The sequence below is a fragment of the Amblyraja radiata genome, chromosome 18 (genome assembly GCF_010909765.2).
Source record: "Amblyraja radiata isolate CabotCenter1 chromosome 18, sAmbRad1.1.pri, whole genome shotgun sequence".
Lineage (NCBI taxonomy): Eukaryota > Metazoa > Chordata > Chondrichthyes > Rajiformes > Rajidae > Amblyraja > Amblyraja radiata.
In genome coordinates this window covers 2,491,060-2,512,099 of record NC_045973.1, presented here as the reverse complement: position 1 = coordinate 2,512,099, position 21,040 = coordinate 2,491,060, and the positions used below count along the sequence as shown (strand labels likewise).

At 42.9% G+C, this 21,040-nt stretch overlaps 1 protein-coding gene across 3 annotated transcripts in view; it reads left to right on the top strand.

Moving 5' to 3' along the window:
- Positions 1-1,074: 1,074 nt before the first annotated feature.
- Positions 1,075-21,040, top strand: part of tasor (transcription activation suppressor) — a 36,725-nt gene continuing 16,759 nt past the window's right edge. Inside the window, exons 1-14 of one of the 3 annotated variants that reach the window (XM_033036573.1) lie at positions 1,075-1,545; positions 11,096-11,244; positions 11,331-11,423; positions 12,542-12,614; positions 12,810-12,901; positions 13,508-13,642; positions 13,821-13,948; positions 14,740-14,759; positions 15,577-15,682; positions 16,237-16,340; positions 16,963-17,066; positions 18,157-18,226; positions 18,352-18,423; positions 19,423-20,160. In XM_033036573.1, coding sequence (XP_032892464.1) covers positions 1,224-1,545; positions 11,096-11,244; positions 11,331-11,423; positions 12,542-12,614; positions 12,810-12,901; positions 13,508-13,642; positions 13,821-13,948; positions 14,740-14,759; positions 15,577-15,682; positions 16,237-16,340; positions 16,963-17,066; positions 18,157-18,226; positions 18,352-18,423; positions 19,423-20,160 — 2,206 coding nt within the window. In that variant the 5' untranslated portion in view covers positions 1,075-1,223. The remainder of the gene's footprint in view (positions 1,546-11,095; positions 11,245-11,330; positions 11,424-12,541; positions 12,615-12,809; positions 12,902-13,507; positions 13,643-13,820; positions 13,949-14,739; positions 14,760-15,576; positions 15,683-16,236; positions 16,341-16,962; positions 17,067-18,156; positions 18,227-18,351; positions 18,424-19,422; positions 20,161-21,040) is intronic. The other 2 variants (XM_033036575.1, XM_033036574.1) reach the window with 2 other exon arrangements.

Sequence of the window (21,040 nt, the reverse complement as noted above, 5' to 3'; positions counted from 1 at the left end):
GGATACATTGCGAGCCCCTCTACTATACTCCATATACACTCATGACTGTGCAGCCAAATGCCAATCCAACTCAATTTATAAATTGTGTAGGAAAGAACTGCAGATGCTGGTTTAAATTGAAGATAGACACAAAATGCTAGAGTAACTCAATGGGACAGGCAGCATCTCAGGAGAGAAGGAATAGGTGACGTTTCAGGTCAAGGCCCTTCTTCAGACTGATGTCAGGGAAGTGGGCGGGACAGAGATCGACAATAGGTGCAGGAGTAGGCCATTCGAGCCAGCACCGCCATTCAATGTGATCATGGCGGATCATCCCCAATTAGTACCCCGTTCCCACCTTCTCCCCATATCCCGACTCCGCTATTTTTAAGAGCCCTATCTAGCTCTCTTGAAAGTATCCAGAGAACCGGCCTCCACCGCCCTCCGAGGCAGAGAATTCCACAGACTCACCACTCTGTGAGAAAAAGTGTTTCCTCGTCTCCGTTCTAAATGGCTTGCCCCCTTATTCTTGTAGTCAGAGTTGTAGTTGCAGTCGGAGACTCCATTCTATCTCTTCCCCCCCCCACCTCACCCCACTCCCCCTATCCCACCCAACCCCATCCCTCCCCCCCCTATCTCCCCACCATCCCTCCCCCCCTATCTCCCCACCATCCCTCCCCCCCTATCTCCCCACCATCCCTCCCCCCCCTATCTCCCCACCATCCCTCCCCCCCTATCTCCCCACCCCCTCCACCTCCCATATCCCTCCACCCCTATCCCTCCCCCCCCCCATCACTCCACCCCCCTATCGCTCCACCCCCCCTCCCTTATCCCTCCACCTTCCCCCCAACAACAACCATCAGACGCTTGACCACTAAACAACAACCTCCACTGAGGACTAGCTTCAGCACCCCTCCTTCAGCTCCACCTGCACCGCCAACGCGGCGGTTGTCCAACAATGATGGTCCCGCCCGCGCATTTTATAGGAGGGGGAGGGGAGGGGTGGTAGAAGCGCTCGCTGATTGGCGCAGGGTGTGGAGGGGCGTGGCTAGAGCGGTGCCGCGCGCTGCGTTGCGCTCCCCCCCCCTCCCCCTCCCGCCAGCGGCCGCCGCTCGAGAGGAGGGCAGCATCAGCATGGCGCCCGCGCTGTGAGGCACTGGGCCGCGCTCCCACAAACACACTGCTCTCTGGCAACACCCCCCCCCCCCCCCTCCTTCCCTCACAATTTATTTTTAAAAGAGAAAATGGCTTCTCACGACGAACCTGAGAAAAGACGGACCCCGCTTACGAAGGAGGGCGATCGGGAGAGGCACCCGAGCCACGAGAACGGAGCCGGAGCCGCCGCCAACGCCAAGGCGAAGTCATCGCTTCTCTTCCGAAACACTTGGAGATCCAAACAACAAAATGGCGAACAAGCCTCCGCCTCCGTCCCCGGGCTGCTCCGGGCCGACATGGCTGCGGCTCCCAACCCTAGCGCTGCAGAGGGCGAGGAGCGCGTCCATAAAACCGCCGAGGACCTTGTGCGGAAGAATTTTCAGATCCCCAAGAAGAACAAAGAAAAGAAAGGTGCTTTGTTTTGTGATCTGCTCTCAGCCTCAGCGCTGGTTCTTGATGCTCGCCATGAATTCCGGTTCACTTGCCTCTTGCTGCTGCTGCAGGCAGGCAGACAGAGGACAGAGAGAGATTGGGAACCATCTGTTGTTTTGTTTAATTAGGGGGGGGCGTTAGCAAACCAGAGCATAAAACCAAAACAAAATACTCAAACCTTTCATTTAAGAGCCACCAGTTGATGCAGGTAAGTGGACCGCAAGGCAAGCATGTGGTCTGTGGTCAGAAATGTGGAATTTTGGTATTTAATACCTGACCAGACCTCCAGGGCCCTGCTACTTGCAATCTGCAAGGTCTTGAGGAGTGACTTCTTTACTCTCCTTTTGCTTTCGTCGTCATCCACATGCAGTGGAAAATGGGAATGATAACTAACCCGGTTTTGTTTTGGAGGACAAAGGTTTCTTGTTAATCCGATCATATGAGTTGGGATAGCCCATCCCAGCCTTATGTAGGGTTTTGGTCTTGGTGGAAGACCATAGGCCCATGATGCATAGATTGAATAGAATAGAATGACTATTCTTCTAAATAGATTGTTTTGCGTTCCCAAATACCAATAGATTGACTAAACCTGGACGCAACACTATCGGTGTTGTTCATGGCAATATAAGGAATTTTGGAAAAGAGTACCAAATTTTGAATATCATCTTTGATTTTTCTCAAATTTGTTTGTTATGGCACAGAAGAGGCAGTGAATCTACCATATAACTTGGTCTTAAAGCTGTCTTGTTAAGAAGATGTGATGCATATCATGTGGACTTGGAGTTGTAATTTTTTTTCATTTACTGCTGACCAAGACACTTGCAAAATTTGATTCCACTCTATTCTTGAAATAAGGCAGTCTTTCTGCCAAACGAGCCCTTGTCTGGTCTTCGAACCTCGAAAGAACCATCCATTCAACTCTACTGTGTTGGCCCAATGACTCAAATGTACTGCTTCAAAATTATTTTGTTCTCTTTTGCAAGTTGCAATGCAATCTAATTCCCATCAGCTCCATGGATGGCATTCTAGATCTTCACTCAGAGATCTTTGGTTTTAATGCTCTCTGGTTCCTCCTTGTACTGTTAGGCCATTGGTCATTGGCTGTTGATTATGATGTCGTGTTGCTGCCTATTGATTTATGGTTTAGGGCATGATACTATGGATGACATTTGTTCCTTAGGGGCTTTGTTAGCATCAATTTGAAGTAAATATTTGAAACTACAACTGAAACGTCATAGTTTACTCTGATGTAGCATTGTATGAAGACCTGTTGGAATTCTTGGTGCCTTGTCCTTTTACCATGATAAAATATAATGGAGATTCAAAGTTTTTATTTTACATAATAGAAACATAGAAAAATAGGTGCAGGAGTAGGCTCTTCGAGCCAGCACCACCATTCAATATGATCATGGCTGATCATCTAAACTCAGTACCCTGTTCCTACTTTATCCCCATATCCTTTGATTCCTTTAGCCTGAAGAGCTAAATCTAACTCTTGAAAATATCCAGTGAATTGGCCTTTACTGCCTTCTGTGGCAGTGTTACAGGCCCCCAAACAGTAGCCTGGATATAGGGTGTAAGTTGAATCAAGATTTTAAATTGGCATGTCGCAAAGGTAATGCTACGGTGTTATGGGAGATTTCAACATGCAGATAGACTGAGAAAATCAGGTTGGTACTGGACCCCAAGAAAAGGAGTTTGTGGAGTGCCTCCAAGATGGATTCTTAGAGCTGAAGCTGACCAGGGAGAAGGCAATCCTGGATTTAGTGTTGTGTAATGAACTGGATTTGATAAGGGAACTTGAGGTAAAGGAGCCATTGGGAGGTAGTGACCATAATATGATGTTTTAATCTACAATTTGAGAGAGAGAAGGGAAAATCGGAAGTGTCAGTATTACTGTTGAACAAAGGGGACTATGGAGCCATGAGGGAGGAGCTGGCCAAAGTTGACTGGAAATATACCCTAGCAGGGATGACAGTGGAACAACAATGGCAGGTATTTCTGGGAATAATACAAAAGGTGCAGGATCATTTCATTCCAAAGAGGAAGAAAGATTCCAAAGAGTGACTATGGCTGACAAGGGAAGTCAAGAACAATATTTAAAAAAAGAGAAGTATACCATAGCAAAGATGAGTGGGAAGCCAGAGAACTGGGAAACTTAAAAGAGCAACAGAAGATAACTAAAAAGGCAATACGGGGAGAAAAGATGAGGTACGAAGGTAAGCTAGCCAAGAATATAAAAGAGGTTAGTAAATGCTTCTTTAGTTATGTGAAGAGGAAAAAATTAGTTGATCGAGTTGGACCCTTGAAGACAGAAACAGGTGAATTTATTATGGGGAACAAGGAAATGGCAGACTTTGGATCTGTCTTCACTAATGAAGACACAAACAATCTCACAGATGTACTAGTGGCCAGAGGGCCTAGGGTGATGGAGGAACTGAAGGAAATTCATATTTGGCGGGAAATGGTGTTGGGTAGACTGATCCCGGGGTACTTAAAGAAATGGCTCTAGAAATCGTGGATGCATTGGTGATCATTTTCCAATGTTCTCTAGATTCAAGATCAGTTCCTGTGGATTAGAGGGTAGCTAATGTTATCCCACTTTTTAAGAAAGGAGGGAGAGAGAAAACAAGGAATTATAGACCAGTTAGCCTGACATCGATGGTGGGGAAGATGCTGGAGTCAATTATAAAAGATGAAATAGCGACACATTTGGATAGCAGTAACAGGATTGGTCCGAGTCAGCATAGATTTACGAAGGGGAAATCATGCTTGACTAATCTTCTGGAATTTTTTGAGGATGTAACGAGGAAAATGGACAAGGAAGAGCAGTGGATGTAGTGTATCTGGACTTTCAGAAAGCCTTTGATAAGGTTCCACATAGGAGATTAGTGGGCAAAATTAGAGCACATGGTTTTGGGGGTCAGGTATTGACATGGATAGAAAATTGGTTGGCAGACAGGAAACAAAAAGTAGGGATTAACGGGTCACTTCCAGACTAGTGGGGCACCGCAAGGCTCGGTGCTGGGACCGCAGCTATTTACAATTGAAACGTAAGATTTTTAAGGAATTGGACAAGCTAGAGCAGGAGTTTGCAACCTTGTTTTGCACAGGGGCCAGGACCCATGTCTGAGCGGATGGCGGGCCACATCTATTGCCATAGTGTAACACTTGGTGTTTTTCGCATTAGTTTTCACGTTTTTTAAAATTTGTTTTCTGCAGTTCCCAGGTCCCTCGCGTGCCCCTGGACTGGCTGCTGTTCCCAGGTCGGCTCGCCTGCCGCGGGACTGGCTCTAGCACCCAGGTTGCCTGCATGCCCCGGGACTAGCTGAAGTTCACAGATCAGCTCGCATGCCCCAGGACTGGCTGCAGTTCCCAGGTTGACTCGCCTGCCCCGGGACTGGCTGTAGCACCCAGGTCGCCAGCGTGCACCGGGATTAGCCGAGTTCCCAGATCAGCTCGCTTCCCCGGTACTGGCTCTAGCACCCAGATCGCCAGCATGCACCGGGACTAGCTGCAGTTCCCAGATAAGATTATGTGCCCTGGGACTGGCTCTAGCACCCAGGTCGCCTGCATGCCCCGGAACTAGCTGCAGTTTCCATATCAGCTCGCATCCCTGGGACTGGCTAGCGCCCAGGTCGCCTGCGTGCCCCAGGACTGGCTGTAGCGCCCAGGTCGCCTGCGTGCCCCAGGACTAGCTGTAGCGCCCGGGTCGCCTGCGTGCCCCAGGACTGGCTGTAGCGCCCGGGTCGCCTGCGTGCCCCAGGACTGGCTGTAGCGCCCAGGTCGCCTGCGTGCCCCAGGACTAGCTGTAGCGCCCAGGTCGCCTGCGTGCCCCAGGACTAGCTGTAGCGCCCGGGTCGCCTGCGTGCCCCAGGACTGGCTGTAGCGCCCAGGTCGCCTGCGTGCCCCAGGACTGGCTGTAGCGCCCGGGTCGCCTGCGTGCCCCAGGACTGGCTGTAGCGCCCAGGTCGCCTGCGTGCCCCAGGACTAGCTGTAGCGCCCGGGTCGCCTGCGTGCCCCAGGACTAGCTGTAGCGCCCAGGTCGCCTGCGTGCCCCAGGACTAGCTGTAGAGCCCAGGTCGCCTGCGTGCCCCAGGACTAGCTGTAGAGCCCAGGTCGCCTGCGTGCCCCAGGACTAGCTGTAGAGCCCGGGTCGCCTGCGTGCCCCAGGACTGGCTGTAGCGCCCGGGTCGCCTGCGTGTCCCAGGACTGGCTGTAGCGCCCAGGTCGCCTGCGTGCCCCAGGACTAGCTGTAGAGCCCGGGTCGCCTGCGTGCCCCAGGACTAGCTGTAGAGCCCAGGTCGCCTGCGTGCCCCAGGACTGGCTGTAGAGCCCGGGTCGCCTGCGTGCCCCAGGACTAGCTGTAGAGCCCGGGTCGCCTGCGTGCCCCAGGACTAGCTGTAGAGCCCAGGTCGCCTGCGTGCCCCAGGACTGGCTGTAGCGCCCGGGTCGCCTGCGTGTCCCAGGACTGGCTGTAGCGCCCGGGTCGCCTGCGTGTCCCAGGACTGGCTGTAGCGCCCAGGTCGCCTGCGTGCCCCAGGACTAGCTGTAGAGCCCGGGTCGCCTGCGTGCCCCAGGACTAGCTGTAGAGCCCAGGTCGCCTGCGTGCCCCAGGACTGGCTGTAGAGCCCGGGTCGCCTGCGTGCCCCAGGACTAGCTGTAGAGCCCGGGTCGCCTGCGTGCCCCAGGACTAGCTGTAGAGCCCAGGTCGCCTGCGTGCCCCAGGACTGGCTGTAGCGCCCGGGTCGCCTGCGTGTCCCAGGACTGGCTGTAGCGCCCGGGTCGCCTGCGTGTCCCAGGACTGGCTGTAGCGCCCAGGTCGCCTGCGTGCCCCGGGACGAGCTGCACATGACATTGATATTATTTTAATCACGTTATTATGTGGACTTGCAAGGCCACGTGTGTTTCTGCAATTTGAAGATAGTCCAAGGGCAGTAGAATTGTATTGATATTGGATTTCTGTATATGGATAGTCTCAAATATACAGTGCCCTCCATAATGTTTGGGACAAAAGACCCATCTTATTTATTTGCCTCTGTATTCAACAATATGTGAGGAGTATTCAACTCACTGTGGTGGATGTTAATTTGTGTGTTTTTGCCATTTTTTATTATATGTAGGACTGCAAGGCAACGAAATTTTGTTCGGACCGCAAGGTCTGAATGACAATAAAGGCTACTTTGACTTTGACTTTATGAGATTTGGAATAGAAAAAAAATCACATGTGGTTAAAGTGCACATTGTCAGATTTTAATAAAGGCCATTTTTAAACATTTTGGTTTCACCATGTAGAAATTACAGCAGTGTTTATACATAGTCCCCCATTTCAGGGCACCATAATGTTTGGGGCACAACAATGCCATGTAAATGAAAGTAGTCATGTTTAATATTTTGTTGCATATCTTTTGCATGCAATGATTGCTTGAAGTCTGCGATTCATGGACATCACTAGTTGCTGGGTGTCTTCTCTGGTGATGTTCTGCCAGGCCTGTACTGGGGCCATCTTTAGCTTGAGCTTGTTTTGGGGGCTAATACCATTCAGTTTTTTCTTCGGCATATAAAAGGCACACCCAATTGGGTTCAGATCGGGTGATTGACTTGGCCACTCAAATTGACCATTTTTTAGCTTTGGAAAAACTCCTTTGTTGCTTTAGCAGTATGTTTGGGATCATTGTCTTGCTATAGAATGAACCGCTGGCCATTGAGTTTTGAGGCATTTGTTTGAACTTGAGCAAATAGGATGTGTCTATACACTTCAGCATTAATTATGCTACTTCCATCAGCAGTTTTATCATCAATGAAGATAAGTGAGCGAGTACCGTCAGCAGCCATACATGCCCAGGCTATAACACCCCCATCACTGTGTTTCATAGATGAGGTGGTATGCTTTGGATCTTGGGCAGTTTCTTCTCTCCTCCATACTTTGTTCTTGCCATCACTCTGATATGTTAATCTTCGTCTCATCTGTCCACGATCTTTTTCCAGAACTGTGGTTGATCTTTTAAGTACTTGGCAAACTGTAACCCGGAAAGCTTATTTTTGCGGCTAACCAGTGGTTTGCATCTTGCAGTGTAGCCTCTGTATTTCTGTTCATGAAGTCTTCTGCGGACAGTGGTCATTGACAAATCCACACCTAACTCCTGAAGAGTGTTTCTGATCAGTCGGACAGGTGTTTGGGGATTTTTATTTATTATAGAAACAATTCTTCTGTCATCAGCTGTGGATGTCTTCATTGGCCTGCCAGTCCCTATGCGATTAGTAAGATCACCAGTGCACTCTTTCTTCTTAATGATGTTCCAAACAGTTGATTTTGGTAAGCCTAAGGTTTGGCTGATGTCTTAACAGTTTTATTCTTGTTTCTCAGTCTCATAATGGCTTCTTTGACTTTCATTGGCACAACTTTGGTCCTCGTGTTGATAAAAGTTTCCTAAGGTGATGGAAAGACTGAAGGAAAGACTAGGTGCTGAGAGCTCTCTTATGCATGCATTAAGGAGTCAATTAAACACACCTGAGCAATTACAAACACCTGTGAAGCCATGTGTCTCAAATATGGTGCCTTGAAATGGGGGGGGAACGACGTATAAACAGCTTATTTCTACATGGTGAAACCAAAATGTATAAAAATGGCCGTTACTAAAATATGACAATGTGCACTTTAACCACATGTGATTTTTTTTTTTCTTTTTTCTTTTTTTTTCCATAGTACAAATCTCAAATTGTGGAATACAGAGGCAAATAAATAAATGATGGGTCTCTGTCCCAAACATTATGGAGGGCACTGCAAATGGCTTTTGGAAGGGAGACCAAAAGCCTTTTCTAGGTCATCACAAGACCAGCATCTGCAGTTACATCACATTTCACCATGAAATTAGATGGAAATGCATGACAATTTTCAGTAGGATTTGAAGTCGTTTTGAATTTTGTAATAAAGTGATGAAGATGTATACTTTCATTTTTCCTTTTAAATGCTATCAGATTTACTGGCGGTAGGCAGGAATCCAGTCAAAGTGAGGAATATGTTTCTGATATGGGTCTGCCTGAACAATATCCATTGGAGAAGAAATGCTTCAGGGTAAAAAACAGCAATGGTTTGCATTTGGAATTGCAAGTGTGCACAGACGAGTATTATTTGTGTACTGTAAGTTTACTTGGTCAGATTCAGTGCAGTGTGATCTATGAAACAAACGCATACTCAGTTGTGAGCTGGAAATAAAATCCATTCTCGCTTAAATGTCAAGCAAGGACGCTAATACAGCATGCTTTTGGCATATTAGGCTGGGGGAATGGTAATTTACTCTTTGACAAATTATATATATTATATATCGATAGGTATTGAAAAAATACAGAAATAATGCCAAGAAAAATAATTATGATAAATAATGTGGTATGGATTTCTTACGTTTCTTGCTTTAAATAAGAGAAACTTAACTGAACCAGGGGGGTCATGGTGGCGCAGCAGTAGAGTTGCTGCCTAACAGCAAATGCAGCGTTGGAGACCTGGGTTCGGTCCTGACTACGGGTGCTGTCTGTACAGAGTTTATATATTCTCCCCGTGATCTGCGTGAGTTTTCTCTGAGATCTTCGGTTTCCTCCCACACTCCAAAGATGTACAGGTTTGTAGGTTAATTGGCTTGGTAAATGTAAAAATTGTCCCTAGTGGGTGTAGGATAGTGTTAATGTGCGGGGATCGCTGGTCGGCGCAGACCCGGTGGACCGAAGGGCCTATTTCTGCACTGTATCTCTAAAACATCTCTTTAGGAAAGAAAACAATAGGGGGTCCAAGATAAAATGCAGAAGAACTCAGCAGTTCAGGCAGCATTTGTGGAGAAAGCAGTTGGATCACCACTACGGTCTGCTCTCTGTTCCTCATGTAAATTGGCATCCTTTAATCACACGAGTTTCAATTCTGTAAATGAGCACCACATGCCACTTTGCTACAAATATGTGCTGTCATTTGTTAAACTATTTTTCTCTTATCTATATACTTATCTGTAGCCTGTTTCCTTGTCACTAAAAATGTAGAATTAGTTCTTTTTAAAACCCTTTATACCCCCTAGTCTGGCTTGAAAAGGCAACCAGACAATTTATTTGCATCAGGCTGGTGTTTGGTTTAATTTAGTTGATTTTTGTCATTTGTACCAAGGTACAGTGAAAAGCTTTTGTTTGCGTGCTATCCAGTCAATGAGCCGTATAGTGATACAGCGTGGAAACAGGCCCTTCGGCTCAACTTGCCCACACTGGCCAACATGTCCCAGCTACACTAGTCTCACCTGCCTGCAATTGGTCCATATCTCTCCAAACCTGCCTTATCCATGTACCTGTCTGACTGTTTCTTAAATATTGGGATAGTCCCTGTCTCAACTACCTCCTCTGACAGCTTGTTCCATACACTCACCACCCTTTGTAAAAATGTTACCACTCAGATTCCTATTAAATCTTTTCCCCTTCACCTTGAACCTATGTCCTCTGGTCCTCGATTCTCCGACTCTGGGCAAGAGACCCTGTGCATCTACCCAATCTGTTCCTCTCATGATTTTATACATCCATAAGATCACCCCTCATCCTCCTGTGCTCCAAGGAATAGAATCCCTGCCTGCTCAACCTCTAGCCCTGGCAATATCCTTGTAAATCTCTGTACCCATTCCAGCTTAACACCATCTTTCCTATAACATGGTGCCCAGAAGTGTACACAATACTCTAAATGTGGCCTCACCAACGTCTTATATAACATGACCTCCCAACTTCTATACTCAATGCTCTGACTGATGAAGGCTAATGTGCCAAACGCCTTTTTGACCACCATATCTACCTGGGACTCCACCTTCAAGAAACCATGCACCATCGCTCTGTTCTACAACACTCCCGAGAGCCCTACATTTCACTGTGTAGGTCCTACCAAAGTTAGACTTCCCAAAATGCAACACCTTACTCACCTCAATAAAAATTACAATTAAGCTGTCCATAGAGCACAGATAATGGATAACGGGTATATCATTTTGTGCATGATATAGTCTGATTAGAGATATCTCAAAGGTCTCTATGAGTAGATGTGAGGTCAGGGCTGCACTCTAGATGATGAGAGGACCATTCAGTTGCCTGATAACAGCTGGGAAGAAACTGTCCTTGAATCTGGAGGTATGTGTTTTCCATCCTCTGTACCTTTTGCCTAATGGGGTGAATGGGCTGAGATTGGTCCTTGATTATGCTGACAGTGTGTTGCAGTACTTGTAAAATACATCCTTTGATATGGAATGCTTAAGCCCTGATGACATTATTCAAAGTGATTCGTGTATCAAGACTTTTGGCAAGAAACATAATGGTTCTGCTACTGTAACATGGGTTTGATTATACAATATTTAATTTGAGGTTTGCTGATCACAGAGAAACAGAATAAGTAATAAACGAAAATAATCACTACTGTTTAAAGTTGAAGCACGGCAGAAATGGAAACTTGTTTGATTGAGTGTGAAAATTAAAATAGTTCTGAAAAGTTTCTGTTGTATTAATTGAATAAATTTACTTTCAGAACTCTGTCAGCTAGTACCAGTGGGCCCCAGAGAATTTAAACAAGACATTTTGAAAATTCTCAACACTAATTGCCTGGAGCCTTCATCGAGTGCAAACTTTACCTACATGAAAGCTAGATTGGTTCATAACGAAAGACTAGAGAGGGAGGTTGGTGTACTTCGTATTTTGGCTCAATTTTTTGTAAATGTTCTTTCAAGGTTGCATACGTTTGAATATTTTTTTAATATTTTTAGTATGGGGAGAAAAGGAAAGAAATGAGAAGCGAGGGCCGAGTTGAAAAGGAGTTGGCAGACTCTTACGCATTCTTGCTGCTTGAATCGTCGCAGGTGAATTTTATTTATTTATTATGAGAAATATTTAAAACAAGCCTGATAAAAGCTACTTTTATGTTGTAACATATGCCACCAAACCATCTTCCAGCAGTTTGAAATTTGCAAGTTCCTTGTGTATGTGTATCAGCACTTTTAGTTCACTATTGGATAAATCGCACAATGGAACTCTCCACCTTAAATTAAATTCTTTGTTTCAGTTTTGTACTTTGATGATAAACACATTCAAAAACTCTGTTTAAATGTACCTTAAACCAAACCTTAACTGTCGAATCACTGCACCCAGCATGTCTACTTTGAAACTGTACAGTAATTCCCATGTGCTTATTGTCTATTAGGTAAATTCACCTAAATGAAAATTTGAAATTGCCTATCAATTAATGTTCATCTAAACACCCGTTGAATTTATAACTTAAAGCCTTATTTGATTGTTCTGTCAAAATCATTGCATACAAAATGTGTTGGCATTACAGATATGTTATGCACGTTTACTTGGTCAGATTCAGTGCAGTGATGGCTATTTATTTCTTCAAACAATATTTTCACTTTCTGTTCTTAATTGCTACTGAACTCCCTTTTTTTCCTAACAATCTTAGAATCTTATTGAATCATTAAAAATGTAAAACCTATTTTCTGATCCAATATGATGTACCATTTTTCTTTCGAACTCTGTAATATATTTTGGTATTTACAATATATAGAATGCCTATAGAATAGTCCTGAGAAGCTTTAGTCCTCACAGTCAAAACACTACAAATGTTGACATATATGGTCAACGTTGAAATGTAGGACATGTGGTAGACTGGTAGCTTTCACAATATTATTGTGATAATGGCTGAATAATTTGTTTGAGAGGTAACTACCTGTCCTTTTTATAAATGGAAAATAATTTTGAATAATTTTTCATTACCTGAGAAATAAAATAAGGCTTGCGTTTAAACCTTGCATGATAGACTGTACTTCCAACAGTGCATGCAGCACTTGTTTGGTGCTACATTGAATAATAAGATTTTGTTTGTATTCAAGTTTCCGGAGCAGGACTTGAACACAGAATTTCCTGGGTCATAAGTGGAGAGTGCTATGTCTTTAAATAATTCCCTTTTTCCTCTTGCTAGGTTCCCACTATTTGTGAGAAAGGATTGTCTGTGGGAAATTCCAAAGTAACCATTCTTGGAAATCCTGCAATGGGTAAGAAAAATCTTTAAAAAAAATAAAATAAAAAATAAATGTTTTTAAATCTGTATTTTTAAATGCATAAAGGTGTAGAACTATCTCGCTCAAATTCTTACTGGAGAGATTTTGAGCGTGTTTACTTTTCAGATTAACCAAATACAAACTTTCAAACAGACTTTCAAAAAAGATTACCTTTTTATCTCTCTTCAGGTGTCTATCTTTCGAAATACTGTGACGTACTTCAGCCCAATCCTTTGATTAATGGAAAGAAGGCGGAGATAATCATTTTCAAAATCATAAAGGTAAATTTTTTTTGGGGCTGTTTTTTTCCACCCTTGAATTTGTTTTCACATCTACATTAATTTCAACATGGTGGTGAATCTGTGGAATTCCAGAGAAGGCTGTGGAGACCAAGGTAATGGGTATTTTTAAAGCAGAGATAGCTAGATTCTTGATTAGTAGAGTGTCAGGGGTTATGGGGAGAAGGCAGGAGGATGGGGTTAGAAAGGAGAGATAGAACAGCCATGATTGAATGGCAGTGTAGACTAGAGACCGAATGGCCAGATTCTGCTCCAATCACTTATGAACCTAACGCCTATGTAAAATAATGTACCTTTTAAGAATTTTAACTTTCAGTTGATTAAAAGGGTAGAAAAGATTTTGTGGGAATAATTGCAAATTGTAGAGAAATGCAGTAGGGGAAGGTTGTAGTGTCGCATGGTTTCAATTTCTGATGTGCTTGTTGAATCTTTGGTCATCTGAGGATAGGCAGTGAATGCATAGTAGGTGATAGGCTTAGCTAATGTGAAATGGGCATTCACCATGCTGTAATGATTCCATTCCAATTGCTCAGTTGAAAATTATGTACCGTTTGGCATACTTAATTTTCATTCATTTTAATTTTTCAGGGAAGGGTAAAAGCTGTGTTTGACAATGCCACAAAGAATCTCACCCCTCCAACACCAAAACATGACTGTCATGTTTTTAGAAACCTTAACCGAGTCATTTCGCTGTTCACGTACAGAGCGTTTGATCTAACCCAGGTACCTTTTGCAAACTCTTGTGTATTTTCATGACAAGGTGCGTTGTGATTTCCATGTTTTGAAATAGTAAATATTTGCGTAAATATTTGCATTTATTCATCAGTACTTTATGCAAATTGGATTTACAGTTATTACGAGAATGTTTGTTTTGCTTCATTGTTCCATTTTAATTTTTCAGTTTTATCTTTATGAATTCGGAAATGAAGGCATAAGGCAATGCCCAAGGCACGTTTGCCCCTATGCTGTGGTATCTTTCATTTATAAGGAAAATAAACTTCCAAAAATAGCCAAACCAGTTACACTTGGGTAAGGAAAATGTATGTTTTGATTATGGACCATTGATCTGAAATCACTTTTTCCGTCCAGATACTATTGGGTTTTTGCTTATTTCCTGAACTTTTTGCTTTTATTACAAAAAAAGTGAGTAATCTGGAAAAATATATTGTCCTAGATGACATCAGCTCTGTTATAGGCGTGAACCTTGAATCTTGCTATGGTGCAGTACATCATTGTGCACAGAATTAACACACCTAGTTTGTATTTATACTTAAAAAACGTGCTTTCATCTTGTCTCTGTCGCAAATAAAATTAATGCACTAAATCAAAATTTGCCAATGCTGAGATGTGTTTTTGCTTTTCATATTTTCGCAAAACAGCATTTCTGTTTTGCTACTTAATGAAAAGTGAAGGCATTTTACGATTCATATTTGGGTTTTAATAGACGCAGCTTGCGTTGATTTCCCTGCAGGGCATGGAAGCACACCTATGCCTCTTGATGAGGGCAACAGTGGACCTGCGTGCTGACTGATATTCAACTACAATTTCTGGAAGTTTGTGCAGGTGCTGGATGAGAAGATTAGGTTCAACTTCTCTCCTACCTGAGCATTGAGTAAATGTTGTCAGATGCTTTTGTAAATATTGGACACTTGGGTGTAGGTCTGGAGGATGACTGTTAAGCCAGGAATTTTGCACAGAAAGGAGTCTAAAGGAATATGAATAAATTAACTCCTTGTTTATGAGGGCTGCCATCCTCTGAGCATTTTTGAGAGATTTGGTTGCTTATGTATAACAAAATGTTTTTTGTCTTTTTCTTACAGCATGGAGGAGATTTATTCAGGTACATTCCTGTTTATCAAAAAATAGAAATTTATAGATGCTTAATCAAATAAAACCAGACAAATTACAAAATACTCATTTGGCAGCTTCTGTGAATTTCAGACCAATGTTATTTGACTTGAAATGCCATCAGTCTGTAATTTTATCATGGCTTGCTAAATATTTGCATACTTCCTGCTTTTGTGAATACCAATTCTTGTGTATTTAGTTTTGTTTAATTTAGTTACAGTGCAGAAACGGGCCCTTCATCCCTCCAAGTCCACACCGACCAGTGATCCCCGCACACTAAATCTATCCTATACTCGACACACTAGGCACAATTTACAATTATACCAACCTAATTAACCTACAAAACCTGTACATATTCGGAGTGTGGGAGGAAACCATACATCCCGAAGAAAACCCATGCAGGTCATGGGGAGAATGTACAGACAAGCACCCGTAGTCAGAATCGAACCCCGGACACTGGTGCTATAAGACAGCAACTCTGCCGCTGTGCCATCGTGAAGTTCATTTTTGCATGTTGATGTATTCAAGCGGCTAAGCATCTCAGAATATGTAGTTTACAAGTCCATTTGAGATCATTGGGCTCTGTCCATTTTTAACCCAGCTTTTAACATTTTTCTGCCCCATTCCAATCATCCTGATCTGATGATTTGTTTTATAACGATTGATGTTTTTAACCGCGTGTGACTTCTATTGCACACATTATTGAGAACATTTGTATTGTGTCCATGATTACGACAGATACTGTTTGAACATTTATTGAAGTTTAGTTATTTATCTGAGCATTTGAATTAAATGTTGTGTCTGTTTAGGGAAGTCTTACTACACCATCTGGAAAGGACAGCTTATGATCAAAGGGAGGTTTCTGTGCTTTGGTTCTTTACAGTCAGCTACCCAGCCATTTTTGCCTTTCAAATTGTGAGTAATTATTGCTTAATGCATTGGTGTTTTATTGGTTCAATGGGGACATTGATAGGTTACTAGACCAAGTGGGTCCCGTCCCCTCAACGCACGGATGCGGGTGGAGGGGTGGCCTGTGGCGTCACAGACACACACACACTAAGGGGGGGGGGGAGGGAGGGAGGGAGGGAGGGGAACGTGAGGGGGTTGGGGAGGGCAGAGTGGATGGGAAGAGAGAGGTGTGGGGGAGAGGTACTGTGGGGAAATTTATAGGTTATGGTGAATGGCTATTATTGTGAAGTCTAACCCTTGTCTAGGTTGCAACTCTAAGTTGCATTATTCTGCAACCTTTCAAGCAGTGAAGAGCAAATTGTGAATGGGTGAAGACTGAAATACATGCCAATGATTGAATAAGAGATTTCGGTATTCCGACTGCGCATGCCCAAGTCATGGTGGAATTCTAGGTGGAATTTTGGCACCATTGTTGTGAAATGTAAATTTTTATCAGAATTTGGCAATGTACAACTTAGCTGAAATATTGCATGATCATACACTTTTTTTTCTTTTTTTAGGCCTGAGAAACTTGATAACGATACAGTTATGAGTGTTGATTGCTTGAAAACCAAAATTCCAGCGATTATATTCCAAAAAAAAACTTTTACTGGAACGCGAGAAGGTAGGAACCTGGTTCAATTAATGTGTAGCCCTCTTTGACGAGAATTCTTGCTCTTACCTTTCGAGGACAAAGTCATTGAAGTAAATTGCCTTGCAGTGGCAGCTCAATTGTGATTAAGGTCTTCTCCAAATCTGTGGATTTGTGTAATTAGAAAAGGAGGGAATAGTTAGCATATACACAAAATTACTGGAGGCACTTGGTGGGTCAGTGGGGGAATGGACAGGTAATACTTTCAGTTGGGATCCACCTGAAGAAGAATCTGATTGCCTGTCCATTTCCGCCACAGTTGCTATGACCTACTGAGTTCCACCATCACTGTGTTTCTCATGATTCCAGTATCTACAGTTATTTGTCTCATTAATAATTAGCCCATGTTTGCTTTGCAGCTTAAATTAGACTATTTCCACATGTTATTATCTTTTTGACCAGAGTGGGATATCTAAAATTTGCCTGTGTATATTTCCCCCTCTTTTTCTCGTTCTTGGCACTATGGGAAATTGCAACTAGCTTGATATCCTTGAATATAATTGACTTCTAATTTTACTTCCAGTTAGTACCTACAGTTAAAATGTCAGAATACCTTAATGAACTTCAGCATTGATTTGCCTTTTTATTCCCTTAGTACTGAAGAAAGGATTGTATTATAGCTTGTATGAGCTTGTGGAACAAAGCAAAACGGGAAGGAATTTGGAAACACTGCTTCATAAACTAGAAGAGGAAAAACTAGTGAGTTAAACATTTGGAAAAGTATAATATTGAATTAAAATCATTTAACTGAAGTCATTTTAACTGGATAATTCACCTTGAGCATTGCTGCTTTTTAAAATATAAATTGAAGATTAAAGCTGAGAAATTATGCCACCTATGTTGTTATTCTTGCTTTTGAACCTATATGTCTAGTACTGTCACTGTTTTGTTTGCATTTGTTGCTCCAATGTTGTTTTCTGCAACATCGTTCATCCCCATGTTAGCGATTGTTGAAAACCAATAATTCCTAGGTGTCAACATCACTGACAATTTCTCCTGAGCCACCCATATTGAAACAACGATCAAGAAGCTTAGGAAGCCTTAGAAGGCTTTGGAAGTTTGGCATATTCCCTTCAATTTTCACCATAGTCTACAGATGCACCATAAAAAGCATTTTATCAGGATGAATCACAGCTTGGTTTGGGAACGGCTCCATCCAAGACGGCAAGAGTTTGCAACGAATTGTGGACGCTACCAGACCATCACACAAACCAACCTCCCTTCTATTGACTCCATTTATTCCTCGCACTGTCTCTGGAAGGACAGCAGCATAATCAAGGACGAGTGCGCGTTGGCCACTCCCTCTTCTCATGAGTTCATTAGTGATAGGAGCAGAATTAGGCCATTCGGCCCATCAAGTCTACTCAGCCATTCATTCATGGCTGATCTATCTCTCCCTCCGAACCCCATTCTCCTGCCTTCTTTCCAAATTCTCGCACACTCATACTAATCTTCTCCCCTCTCCCATCAAGCAAAAGGCATGGATGTGTGAAAACGCACATCTCCAGATTCAGGGACAGTTTCTTCCCAACCAGAGAGCAGTGCTGAACTACTATCTACCCCATTGATGTCCCTCAGATTATCCTTGATCGGACTTTGCTAGCTTTACCTTGCACTAAACTTTATTCGCTTATCATGTATCTATACACTAAGTGGCTCAATTGTAATCATGTTTTGTCGATCTGACTGGTTATCACGCAACAAAAGCTTTTCACTGTTCCTTCTTAGTACAGTGTACTTTTTGTAAATGATTTTGTGATTTTTAAAAAAACGATATCTTTAACAATAGGTTCTTATAAAACCCTTGGATGATCGTGGATTTCTCTTTTTATTTTCTCCGTTAGAGATGGCAGATAATGGTAAGCATTTGTTGAGTTCTGTGTTATTATAGTCGGGTTTTTGAAACTTAAATTTTTAGTGCAGCTGCTATGTCTAACCATAACCTATAACCTATATTCTGACTACATTGTTATATTTCAAACAGAATCTCAAAACTCGAAGCCCAAATTTCTTCAAGCACTATTTTTGTTTCCAGAGTCAAGGCTGAATGGTACTGGTGAGTTAAATCATTAAATCAAAATCAGTTTGGAAGTAATTTAAAGAAAATTGGGTCGAATTATTTAATTGGATTTTGTGCATTCACCCTATCTATTACACTCATGATTTTATGCAGCTCTATAAGGTCGTTCCTACGCTCCAAGGAATAAAGGCCTAGCTTGTCCAACTCAGCCTGTCCACTATAGCTCAGGCCCTCAAGTCCTGGCAACATCCTACTAAGTCTTTTCTGCAATCTTTCCAGCTTAATAACATCCTTCCTACAGCAAGGTGTCCAAAAACTAGTGGTCAATATACCAAAAGCCTTCTTGACCACCCTTTCTACCTGTGGTGCCGCTTTCAGGGAACTGTGATCCCTCTTCTCTACAACACTCTCCAGGGCCTTGCCATTTACTATGAAAGTCTTGCCCTGGTTTGGCTTCCCTTGCAGTGTATTGTATCTCACATTTCCAAGCTTTTCACTGTACCTTGGTGTATGTGACAATAATAAGCCTAAACCATTGTTGCTTTTTTACTCTCTCCTCCTCATCTAATTTCCTTCTCTTTGTCGCTTCCACAGCCAGATCAGCTTGACTGACAAGCCTATGTCACCTTGCTCATGTGGCACTACCACATGTCATTCCAGCTTTCTTGCAATGCATGTTACAGGGTGGACGGAGACCATTGGATCTCTTCATCACATCTTCCATCTCTGCAACTTCAAACATGCTTAATATCTCCACAACCTAATTGGCTGACTATTTCCACCATTCTCGGTTTTTATTTCAGACCTCGGTCTTCATAATGAAAATATTCCTTCACACAGTAGGGTTTGAACATTTACTGTGTGATGTTTCTTTGAAAGTATATTACATTTTTTACCAAAACTTTCCACAACTTGTTTTCAGAATTTGTTCTCAAATTAATTCTCCCACCTGACTTTTATTGTAATAGCTATTAGTCTAAGCTTGGCTTATTCTGCGGGTTTATTAAACTGGTGGCTAATTGTGTTCTCTTACAGAAGACATTACGAGAAATACTAAATGTGTTCCGGTTGCACACAATGACCCAGAGGCAATACCACAACTTTCAACGATTATTCCTGCACTGCACTTTGCTTTGGAGAAAATTCGGAAAGAACTGCCTAATAGCTTAAAGTTAGTTACCATAGATGCAGCATTTGAAAATAATGTAACTGACTACCTGAAGAATTCTCTGCAAAAAGAAGCCTTAGCTGAAAACGTGAAGCTTCCACAATTCACTATTCCCACTTATGAGGAGAAACGATTCGCTGCAGTTAGGCAGAAGAGAACAAACCTGCCAAGAATCTTGCGCTCTTACTTTTTTTACCCTTATCGCTACCAGTTTGATGTTTCTAAAGCTGCGGAGGTGTTAGATCAAGTTCCAAGTCCTGATACGGAGATACATAGTCCTCCTGTATGTGCCGCAGGAGAGCAGGAATCTAATGATCCTGTACCAGAGATTACTGCACAGCAACCAGCAAACCCTCAAGTAGAAAGCATCGCAGACGACAATAATTTCCCGGTGCCTTCTGATAACATGGCTGATCATGATCCTGATAAAATCCAAGAGCTTATTGACTTGATTTACAGCAGGAAAAGGCATGGCCCAGGGGAAGCGAGTGCAGTCAATTTGGAAAGGCTTGCACAATGTATATCTGTCAAAGATGATCTTGGATTGAAAAGAAAGTTGGAATTTGTTTCTGAGCAGAGCCACAAGCAAATGAAGATCACTCAAGGTAATAAAACATTGCACATTGTGCAGTACAAAATGAACATAATATCAAACATCATGCTGTATTGAGGATAGAATGCTTAGTGTAATCAATTACTCTTTTAGCTTGTGATCAATTAGTTTGAATGCAATCTAAATGAAAGGAATGAAAATGGTCTTCTATAAGCATTTTATGAAATGGTGTCCCCTCAGTTTAGTTCCAAGGATTAAACTAAGGACGTACTTTGTTTAAAAGTAAATTATTTTTACTTTTACAAGGATTATTGTAATGTAATAACCCTTGTAAAAGTAAATTTAGAATAAATTGTCCCTTGGGTACAAGTTATAGGTTGATAGTCCTTTGCAGGAATTACTCAGGAGGCATAGAATATCAATGGGGTGTGAAAAGCAGTTGACATTTCAGGTTTATGACCCTTTGCCATGCCTGAAACCTTAGCTCTTTTCTTTTACCACAGATTTTTTTAGCTTAGTTGAGAGATACAGCACAGAAATGGGCCCTTCGGCCCACCGAGTCCGTGCATTAACACTATCCTACACACACTAGGGCCAATTTTACATTTATACTAAGCCATTTAACCTACAAACCTGTACATCTTTGGAGTGTGGGAGGAAACCGAAGGTCTCGGAGAAAACCCACACAGGTCACTGGGAGAACGTACAAACTCCGTACAGACAGCACCCGCAGTCAGGATCGAACCCGGGTCTCTGGTGCTGTAAGGCAAGCTCTACTGCTAAGCCACTGTGCCACCATAGATGGTCTTTGACCTGTGAGTATTTCCATCTACCCAGAGATTGGGTTGGTGATTGTGAGATTCAAATATTTCAAATTGATTAAATAATTGTTTTTCAGGGGCTGAAATTGAAATGCATTAGTTGGAAATGGA